Source organism: Tupaia chinensis, unplaced genomic scaffold (assembly GCF_000334495.1).
Source record: "Tupaia chinensis unplaced genomic scaffold, TupChi_1.0 Scaffold000057_1, whole genome shotgun sequence".
Taxonomy (NCBI): Eukaryota; Metazoa; Chordata; class Mammalia; order Scandentia; family Tupaiidae; genus Tupaia; species Tupaia belangeri.
In genome coordinates this window covers 2,182,378-2,194,028 of record NW_006159515.1, presented here as the reverse complement: position 1 = coordinate 2,194,028, position 11,651 = coordinate 2,182,378, and the positions used below count along the sequence as shown (strand labels likewise).

The window sequence follows — 11,651 nt, the reverse complement described above, 5'->3', positions numbered from 1 at the left end:
GCGCACCCGTGCCCTATAACGAAAACCTCCCCAAAAAAAAAAAAAAAAGAATATGGGATTATTCTGTTGGTGAGGAACAAATGAAGGTTTTGGATTAAGACCTGGCTTCAGCTCCCTTATACTTGACTCTGTGATTTTGGGCAAGTCACTTATGACCCTGGTCCTGTCTACTCACCAGCACACTAAGATTTTGTCAGTGAGTGTATAGTAACTCGCACTGTACCTGATGTATTTAAGTAGATCCATAAATGGTAACTGTTCCTCTTTATCCTAAGTGTGATTCCAGTTTACTTTGTTAAACTTTCTTTTCCCAAATGTTGTTTTTCTTTTCTAGTATTCTTTGAAACTGGAGAAAGGAGATTATACAATTCGACTACAGATTCGTCATGAACAAATCAGTGATTTGGAGCGTCTTAAAGATCTTCCATTTATTGTTTCTCATAGGTTGTCTAATACTTTGAGCTTAGATATTCATGAAAATCATAGCCTTGCACTTCTAGGAAAGAAGAAATCAAGCAATTTGACGTTACCACCCAAATATAACCAGCCATTCTTTGTTACTTCCTTGCCTGATGATAAGTAAGTCATAACGTTGCTTATATTTAATATCCATTATATGCATATACACTGTTGTCTTTTTAATGTTAAGTTCATTACATTAAGCTAAATGTGTAGTCTGTTGTTTTTTATCACTTTAGGCTGAGGTTATTTTTTTCCTTTTAATTTTTGCAATTGTAGCTATGGGAATTATTTTGATATAAATTTTTTTTGGTGCTTTACCCCTTAATTATCTTTGTGAAACTTTCTCTTTTGTTGTTTTGTTGTTTGTTTGTTTTTCTATTTGACCTTTCTTACTAGAATACCTAAAGGTGCAGGACCTGGATGCTACCTTGCAGGATCTTTAACACTGTCAAAGACTGAACTGGGGAAGAAAGCTGTAAGTATTAGTTTTTATACACCGAAATGATCTATTCTACAATTTCCATTTATTTAAAGATGATGACTACTGAGTAAAAGAGAAGATACCCCGGAAAAACATTGTAATAGTTTTTTCTTCAAGTTGCTAGTGAAGGTCAATTAATTTGTGGATGGATGTCTCTTAAAATATATCATCTAAAAAAATACTTAGTTCTTTTTCACAAACCTAAGTACTGGGGCCCTGTACCTGCCCTACCTCACATGACTAATGTACGTGACCTTCCTCTGAAACATGTAGATCCAAATCAAACTTGGCTTAAGTAAATGGAATGTTTAAAATTAAAGCATATTACAGAATTTTAGCCAACTTAATATTACGGATACGGGAATAAATCAGATTTTCTTGGGTTGCTTCCAAAAAACAGTCAGTACAGTTGTTACTAATGAATGGTACTTTCCATACTTGTGCAGAACTTTCTCTTGGAATTTTGCAAAACTAAGTACAGCAATATGAGATTTCTTTTGATCTTGCCTTTTATTTTTTAGGTTCAAAATTATGCTTTTTGTTAGAAACATTTTTTCCCCTGTTGTAGTTTAGCAATAAATGTTATATTTTTATAGGTACCTGCTTTAGTTTTTTCCATCTGTGTTTCCATTACAAATTTAGCATGAGAATGGTGTTTATATAGATCTATCACCTTTTGTCATGTCCCTTCAGTAAAAGTTGTCATTCTTACAGTTTTGCATTACTACTTCTTAGAAAGCTAAGTCTGCCATCCAGTGCTGGAATCTATAGATGCTGTCATCAAGAGAGTAGATCTTATACATCTTAAAAATGGTATTTCTTGACACTGTTGAACCAAAGGCTGTTTATTTACTGTTACTGAAGCATAATTTGGGAATTTTGTGCCTAGAAAATATTGCTTACCCTGCCACTTCTTGGGTTTCATTTCAGTGTATAGCACTTACACATTACATTACTTTTTATAATTTGAAGCAAGTCACTAGTTAATGGTTTTCAAATTCATACATGCACTGATTTAAGAAATCCTGGTAGATGTGTTTTTGTAGGTTTTTTTGTTTTTTTGGTAGATTTCGTTTCACGGAAGTATAACTGCTTTAGCTATGAGACTTCAAGCTCCGAATTTGTCACCTGGATGACACATGACTCTTCTGAAGAGTCTGCTTCCTTTGAGGAGTATAACAGAAAAGCATTATTAGTGAAAGTGTGCTTTTAGCGATTTGGGAATAGTTACTACTTCCTGGTTATATTATTTCAGAAGCAGTTATAAAATATAAACTTGTGGGATTAACTATAATTATTATTAAGGTAAACTTTCTGGGAGAGACCAGTAGCCTAAAGCTATTGGGTACACTATAATTTCCATTATTTGTTTGTTTACTCTTTCCTTGGCAGTTTTTCATTTTTGTAATGTTTTCAGTAGTTGGGAAGGTAACCGCTAAATTTTACTTCACTTTGACTTTTACAGCAACTTTGCATTAGGCTTTTTATAGGAATACACATGTTGTGTGATTGTCGCAACATCCTTTAAAAATCACACTTGTAGACCCTTAGCCAAATTTAATGTTTTTAAGTATGTTTTTATAACTAATGTATTTTGATATACTGAATTTTTTGAATAGCAAGTCAAAAAAATTTGCTCTCAGAATAACAAATTTGAGAACATTTTTATTAAAAAAAAAGAAAAAAATTGGCACTGTTGCTTTCTTTAAAAGCATGCCATTCGGATCACAGACCTGACTCTTCTAAGTCCTGGGACACAAACAGAATGTAAACTGGAAGAAAATAGACAGAGGTGGTGTCTCCATCCTGTGTAGATTATGCATGTTTTCTTACAGAATGTCGTTCTAACTCCCAGGGGCAGTCTGCAGCAAAACGACAAGGAAAATTTAAAAAGGTACTGATTGTCAGTTCTTAAAAAGATGTCTTAAAGCCTTATTTGAATATTAGCTAAACTTTTTACTGTCACTCTTACAAATCTTTTTAAAATCTCTCCCTTAGTTTCCTTTCTTACAAGTGTAGTATTCTTAGCTCTACCTACAAGCACTGTTGACATACTACTTTTCCAAAGGGTTTTTTTTTTGTTTTTGTTTTTTTTTTTTTTTGAGCCATAAATTCCTGGAAGGACCTCTTTTATATGTGCATATAAAAATAGAAATGAAAATGCTGTTCATTTTTTACTACAGATATGATACCAAATAATAGCATTTGAAATTTTGCATATCTAAATTTCTATAGAGAGATGAATGTGGTCTTTTTTTTTTTTTTAGCCTTATAGGCCAAGGTGCTTAGTTACTCTTAAAGTCTAAAAGCATTTTTAAATTAGATGATTTGATTAATAACATATTTCAGCCTTTGAAAGTGAAATTTATTCTCTGCTCTCACATCTATCCTAGTTCTGGAAAGGCAGAGACCAAAAGAGCAATGGACATAGGAGGAGCAGAAATGAGGACTGCTGACCAAAAATTAAAGCTTACACTAGCAGACCGCATGAACACATTTTAAGACCATAACTAGTAAGTGGTCTGAGCAACTTCCCTGCAGCTTTTCAGGCAACCTTTGATGGCTAGAGCCAAATTTAACTTAGAAAAGAAATTTTTACTTCAAATGTATTTTAGACAAAGGGATACATATTTGATGAGCTCACTGGTGAAGACCTGTTGGCATCATTTAGCGTGTTAGTGATCCCTTTCCTTCAATTAGGGAGTGCTGCAGTGAGAACATCAGCAGTGTGTTAAGGTATAAACAAGCGATGACTTTATGGTTCATGATTGATAACAAAGATATCTTCTGAAACATCCATATTATTATATCATGATAAATACTTAGTTCAAACAAGATGTGCTGCTAGAAATCGTCTTTCCAGATAAAGGATATTAATTGACATTCTTAACTCATTGGGAACTATGTAAATTCACTTAATAGAACATAATCAGTGTCAAAAAGAAAAGAAAATTAGAAATGTTGGTTCACTGGACTCATAAAACTAGCTCACTTTATGTATAGATGTGTATTTCTTTGGGTTGTCATGAAAATAATTTGAAAGTCACTGCTTTAGAGAATAGGAAAAAGGTACTTTAAAAACCCATTAAGGAAAGAAAGTGCAGATCACTAGATTAATAGCCCATGTCTTCCTTCTGATTATATATTTTGGTCAGCTTTTGGGGAGTTTTGGTGGATTTTGTTTGATTAGGTTGTATGAGGCAGGAAAGTATCAAATAAATAGGTTATTAGTACTTGTTAGTTAGTAAAGCTTTGTAGAAATAGCTGGGCAGCTAAAGTGACCTCTACCTGTTCCTCCCTAACTTCAGTGCAAGTATATAGTAAAGTACTTACTTTTAAAATAACCCATATTAGAATTTTATCATTACATTACAGAGAAAAATATATTGATTTTATATAGTGTATTGGTTGATGAAAATGCCAACTAGCATTTTGTACGTAATTCTCAATGGATTGTTCATTGAGTTTCAGTGACTTGATTTGAAAAGATACTATCTCTCTTTTTTAAGTTTGTTCTAATATGAAATGATAAAGTGAATTTTAATACATCATAAAGACCACTCAACTATATAAATCTTCAGACTAGTTCTTGTAAAGCTTTGAAATTTTAGGTTTACAGTTACTACTAATTTAAGAGATAAAGAAATTACAATTTTTGAACCAAAAATTAAATGGTTTGTTATTTTGGCTAAAGAGTATTTACTTGTTCGGTGGATAATATTGTTCGATTCAAGTGCTATTGAAATATTTTGTGAGTAGTTCAAATAACACACTTTTTAAAAATGTACTGTTAAGTACATCTATAGAGAACACTTAATACCATTTTTGCTCTCAAGATTTTTCTTGACTATCTTTCTATACCACAATAAAGACTTCTCAAGACTTAAGATACAAAATTATTTCTTTTAAATTGACTGTATGTTAACCACTTGAGAAGTGAGTTGAAAAAAATGTCCAACAAAAAGAACAAATGACCACGATAAAGCATAGATATTGTTGTTTTTCTTTTGATTAGAAATTAAAACTACTAGGTTCATAATTTTTAGTTGAATATTTCTCTTCTGAAATAGTCCGTAGGTGTGTACTAGTGTTTATAACTGCTAATTTGATGTATTTAAATTGCTGGTTGTAAAATCTGAATTTTTTTTTTAATATCATTTGTCAGAAATTTCCCTTGCCTCTCTTGTGTTTTATGGTATTGTAAGATTGCTATGGTACAGTCTTCTCCTATTTTTATAGGTCTTTGTTAGAATTGTTTGTCATAACTTCAATGGAGTGCTCATTTTAAGTTCAGTTCAATTTTTGTTTCTCCTGTATTAAAACAATAGTAGCAAATGCCTGATCTCAGCAACACATAGGCTTCCTACCCAGAAGTGTCATACCTCTCTCAAATAGGATGAAGTAGCATGGAAAATGAAAGGAGGACACACTGATGCTAGAATGAATGGGTACTGTTGGGCACATGACATTCACTTTCTAGCACACCAGATGATAAAGAAGCTTTATTTTAAAGAGAATAGAACTGTATGGTAGTAGAAAGTAAATGTTGGAGACTAATTAGACCTTTAACTCTCAGGTGGTAACGTTATCTGTACTATCATATGACACCAAAGAAGTCTGTTTTTGTAAGAATTTAGTACTAAATAATCAGCTCAGATTTTGCAGCCCCTTATTTTTGCAATCCCTAATTTCCCCAGGCATTGCCCACCCAGGATATTGAACCTCAAGAAGGAGAGGAGAAGTATGAGTGTAGGGACCTGAGCAACCAACCAGTAGTTGTGTGTCATGTCAGCTATCATTGATAGGCTCTGGCTTCCTGCCCTCATAAATGTCATAAACTGTCTTTTGGTGCCTTCAGTGATAAAGTTGTTGTGACACATGATCTCCTCCCATTTTCCCTCGCAGGGGAAAGTGGTTCTGAATGACTTTAGTAGATTCGAATGGTTCTCTCACATCCAAGTAGTTTTCAGTGCTTCACAGGAGCTGTGGAGGTTATAGTTAATATTTTGTGTTGGAATACTCCTAGAACTGCAGCAGTAGTTTCTCATGTTTACTGTAGTGATTGTCATTTTTTAATTTTATTTTTATTCTTACTATTTTTTAAACATTTGATTGATTATGTCATTTATATCCCAAATTGAGTTGAATTTGTGAACATTGTTAAATTGGGCATATAAGCTCATGTAGGATACACACCTGAAAGGCCTATTTTGGGGGAGGTAGGTGGGAGTTTATAATACTATTTTTAACTCAACCTTTGTAAGTTTTCTCTGAAATTACAACGATTAGGGCGTTATGAGGCTTTTTGATGACATAATTTGTTCCAATTTTAGAAACTTTATTAATTAAAATGAATATATGATTTTGATTTAGTAGCATTTTTAATATAACCCTGGAGATAGAATTGGAGAACTGATTTATAAGTAGTGATTTAATTACGGACACTTAGTTATGCCATAAACAAATCTAACAGGTGTATGATGTGGTTTCATTCTTCAAATAATGTTTAACTTTTCCTAAGTAAAGACTTATATACTAATAAGACAGATGTAATTTCAAGCCCTTTCTCTGCTCTCTTCAATACAAAACTTTTCAGTAGAACCCTAGACTTAAGAGGTTGTCGCTCTCTCTCCATCTCTTCCCACCATTGTCCTTTACTTCCACTGTCCACTTAACTATGCTCCTCAGCCCTCAGCAGTTTCAGCACTCCCATTTATTTCTTCCCATTCCACAGCACCTCTCCATCAGCTGTCAGTCAGTTGGTTATTCCCTCTTTCTTCAGGTGGTTTTCCCTCAAGGCTGCCTTGACCACAGATTTTTGCTTTCTGTCTTACTCACAGAGCCCCTACATGATAGAATGCTTTGGCCCAAGTCCAGGGCCTTTTCTCCCCATCATACTCTCTGTTCCTAGCTGGTCTGACTCACCCCACAGTTTTGAACATCATTAGCAAGCAATGATGGTTCCACTTTCAAAGATCTCTATTCTGTTCATTTCCTTCCATATCTACAGCCTGTTGTTCAGTCTAAGACGGTATAAGGATTCCTGTGCTTGCTTCCTCATTTGTTTTCCTCACTCTGCTTCTGCCCTCTATGTTCATTATCCAAATAGCATAGAAACTTAGGGAAGAAATCAAACATTTTAATCAATAAAAGATCCACATCATTAAAGAAAAACCTAATCATATCACTGCCTTGCATAAGACACTTTCATCATTTGGCACTTAAAATAAAAATCTCTGTTTTTATTTGTTTGGTTTTAGATGTTGTTTTACTATATTCTCTCTAGCCCTACTTAATAACAACTGCTGTTCACTGCTCAACGCATACAGCTCTGCTCACTGCAGAGGAGGCTCGGGATTTTGCACTTGCTCATCTTGTCTTCATACATTTAGTTCCTGGACTGCATGGACTGCTTCCTCCCTTTAATTAGATTATTTAGGCTCATTTAAATTTTTTAATTTAGGTCATTGAGATTCATTTAGATCAGATATTATCTGAAGACACTTCTGAGTGGTTTTCCCTAACCACTGTGAACATTGCTTTCCAACCCAGTAGTCAACTCTTTATTCTGTTTCATTTTCTTCATATCGTGTCACCATCAAAAATTGTTGTGTATGTTTATTTTTAATGTCCTCAGAATATATGTTGGGAAAGGCAAGATAGGGCCTTATCTTCTCTATTCTTCACCTATTAGAGCGCTTGGCTCGGTCATTCCTGTTGTTGAACTCAAGACAAAATGTCTTCATAAATTTACCTAGAAAAAGAGGGGTTTTTCTCATTTTTAAAAATTTTCTTATACACTTAGTTTTTGCTGTAGGGCATGTCCATTCACCAGGAGGAGAGAGAGAAAGAGAGATTGAGCAAGTGAGCACACTCTAGGCATGGACATGCCACAGTTTCCTCTCCTCCATTTTGGATATGCACACACACGCATCAGCCCAGTATGCTTTTCAAGCCACTGGACTGGAACTCGGTTGCACTCAGTCATGTGGGATCCAGCTGCCTTAACCACCATGTCACTGGCTGACCCTGTGTTGTTAGTTTTAACTTGTCACCCTCCCTTCTCAGATATATAAAGTGACAAGTTCAATGTACTTTTGTCTGACAAGTAAAGCTAGGAATACCAAATACACTCAAATGGAAAAAATTTTAGTCTTATCCAATTTATTTTTAAAGGGTATTAGTTGCATCAGTGTCTTTAAAAAAATAATTTTATTTGTTATCATCATTATTTTTGAAATTTGACCAGAGAGAGAAAGGGAAAGCAAGTTGCCAGGTCCAGGAATCTAACCGCATTCAGACATGTGGGATTCCAGCTCCTTAACCACCATGCCACCTGCTGGCCCCAGATGCATCAGTATATTAAAGTTGGAAAGAAAACTGTGATCCAGAATTGGAATTTTTTATATGCCCTTAGAATTTGGAATACAACGTAGTACCTCAGATACAGACCACTTTCCATTTTACAGGTTGAGCTTCCCTAGTCCAAAAATTGAGAATGCTTTAAAATTTGAAACTTTTTGAGCACCAACATAATACCAAAAGCGGAAGATGACATATCTGACCTCATGTGACAGATCACAGTCCAAATGTTGTAATACAGAAATAGCATGAAATTACTTTAGGCTATGTATAGAAGGTATATATAAAACAAATTAATTTTGTATTTAGACGTGGGTTATATCTCCAAGGTACCTCATTATGTATTTACACATATTCTAAAATCGGGGGGAAAAGTCAGAATAACCACAGTAGAGCGTATTGGTTGATGCTAGTACTCAGCAAGCTGAGGCCATATGGGAGGCCAGGATTTGGTTCCCAATCCACACTTAAAAACCAGGCACAGTGACATACATCTGTAGTTCAGTTACGTAGCAAGCTGAGGCAGGAAAATGGCAACATGGCAATACCCTGTCCATTTAGAAATAATCAAATAAATCTGAAATTCAGAACACTTGTCATCCCAGGCATTTCAGATAAAGGATACTCATCTTGTATTGTGCTGTTGAAGATGATTTTAAAATCTATAAAATGAACCATATTAATCTTATCATCTCTTTACATTCACAGGATGTAATCCCTGTCCATTACTACTTAATTCCTCCACCAACAAAGACAAAGAATGGCAGCAAAGATAAGGAAAAAGATTCAGAAAAAGAGAAAGATTTAAAAGAAGAGTTTACTGAAGCATTACGAGATCTTAAAATTCAGTGGATGACAAAGTAAGTTTTTAAAAGCGTTTTAATTCTAGTTTTGTTTTCCCAGCTATAACAGTATTGTGTTTGAATGTGTAGACTGTATGCAAAAGTGTCAATAGCAATTACAGGTAAGATTGGTAGGATTAACTCTGGTTCTAAATTTTCTTATAGTTCCCATTTGCTATAAGAACATTTTCTATTTTCATTTTAATTACTTATTTTAATTTGTTCTTAGAAGAAAACTTCACATGAGTAAGGAAAATAAAAATCACTTTTGCTTATCCTCCAGAGATAATAGTTGTCCTTTTTTTTTTCATTGTGTGTGTACAAGTAGCAGAACAAATGAAGATTATTGTCCTAGTTTTCCAATTACTTCATGGTTATGAATATTTCCTGCATCACTTAGTAATCCTTTAAAATGCCCTTTTATTTTTTTAAGGTTTTATTTTGCAGTAGGGCATGTGAGCTTGCCAGAGAGACACACACAGAAGGAAAGTGAGAAATCACCCCCCATGGGTGATGGCCATACTATAATCCATTCTCCTCTCAGGACTTTGGGCATGCATGCACATGCGCCCAAATCATGCTATCAGATCCAGGACTCGAACCACAGTCGACCATATCCAGTGCCTAAACCACTACTCCCACCTGCTGGCCCTTAGGATACCATTTTTAACGACTGTGGTTTATGATCCCATGGATGCAAATACTAATCTATTTAAACATTTTTAACACTCTATTTGGTGTGTGTATATTTATTTATATGTGTGTGTGTGTGTTTATATTTTTTTCTCTGTAATGCTGTGATGATCTATATTTATTTATATGTGTGTGTGTGTGTTTACATTTTTTTCTCTGTAATTCTGTGATGAAGATTCTTATACAGTGTTTTTTATTCCTACTAAATAACATTTTTAAAGTATAATTAATCATATTAATTTCTTAAAAGCATCTTGATGTTTTGCTGCATTGATTTCTAGAGCAAATAATAATTACACTCCATCTAGCAATGTATATATATGCTAATACAGATACAAAAAAAAAGAGGCCGTTATTGCCGCTTAAATTGTATCTCCTTGGTTATTGTTAAACTTGAGGTTTTTTTAGTGTTATGCTCATCGTAGAGCTTCCCTTAGTTGGATATGTTCTTTGTCCATTTTTCTATTGGGACATTTCCTTTTTCAATTTAAAATTTTTTAAATCAAAGATACTAACACTTTTCTCTACTTACCACAGATTTTCCTACAACATATTCTTTTGATTTTTAGCTTACTTTTTACATACTAGAAATTTATTGTATTCAGCCCAGTTAATTACTTTTTCCATTTATTAGGCCGAGTTTTGGCTGACCTTGTATCATATTGTAGTCATGAGGAAGTAATTCCTAAGGATTGAACCACTGTAATGTCAGTCTATATTCAAATACACCTTCACACATGTAACTAGGTTGCAGACCCACCAGAAATCAGAGTCTTTAGTTCTGTCCTTTAGCTGATGGTAAGATATTACAGACGGTTGAAAACGTGGTGTAAATTCCTCAGAAATGAAATTAGGAGATTGGCTTCCAGCATAACACCCTGAGAAGAAATCCATGATCCTGCTCCCCAGTATAACTAGTGGAAATTATGTTTTAACAAGAAACCCAATAAGGCCTCTAAAAATTGTCCTAAGGGAATATAGCAAGTGAGCAAACATGTATTTTAAATATGAACTGAATTTGGTAAGAGAAGTGATCTTCTGTGATATTTGAACTAAGACCATTGCCCCCCTTCCTTTACCCAGTTAAATGAGGCAGAAACTTTACTTCAGATTGGTGTCACCCTGAACACAGGCTGCCTCTCCCCTCCAGCTCCCTAGCAGGAGGAAAGCTTTTTTCCTGGAAGGAGCAAGATATCATTTCTCATGCGACCCAGCTGTCTATTGCTGAGGTTCTAGCTGAGAGCGGTCTGGAGGCTTCCTCTCAACTTGTGAAGTCCTGTTGAGAACTCACACTGGGACTGTGAGGCTCAGGAGGTTGTGATTTCGTGCAAGGCAAAGCAAGCAAGAAGACCTCTGGCTCCTCCTCACCATCAAGAGTGCTCAGCTCCTAAATTGAGGGCTTCACTCAGCAAATCATGCCCTTCTCCCACCCACTGCTGGGGAGGCTTAGAAATTTTACTGGTCAGACAGCGGTCATAAAAACCAGTAGTACCTCATTCCTTCTTGAAGGAAATGACTTCGTTTGCAACAGAAGATGGAGAAGTTAATACCTAAGGGTTCTCTCAACACACCAAGGAAAGAGAATAAAGGGAAATGAACAGAACCTGGGGAAACCGGGCAGGGGGAGGAGGACAGGATAACACATCAGTGCGCCAAAATACAAGTAATGAGAGTGTCAGAAGAGGGGAAAGGAAGGAAGCAGAATATTTGAAGAAATAATGACTGAAAATGTCCTGTGTTGTTTATTTTTTAAAAAGCCATTAACCTACACATCTGGAGAACTCATGAACTCTAAGTAAAATAAATGTACA

General features: G+C 34.9%; 1 protein-coding gene across 3 annotated transcripts in view; it reads left to right on the top strand.

Moving 5' to 3' along the window:
- The window catches only part of TPP2 (tripeptidyl peptidase 2), an 81,617-nt gene that overhangs the window by 57,277 nt on the left and 12,689 nt on the right, over positions 1-11,651 (top strand). For 2 of the 3 annotated variants that reach the window (XM_006141511.3, XM_014592319.2), the window contains exons 22-25: positions 335-579; positions 859-937; positions 2,799-2,837; positions 9,014-9,165. In XM_006141511.3, the coding sequence (XP_006141573.1) occupies positions 335-579; positions 859-937; positions 2,799-2,837; positions 9,014-9,165 (515 nt within the window). The remainder of the gene's footprint in view (positions 1-334; positions 580-858; positions 938-2,798; positions 2,838-9,013; positions 9,166-11,651) is intronic. The other variant, XM_006141512.3, reaches the window with a different exon arrangement.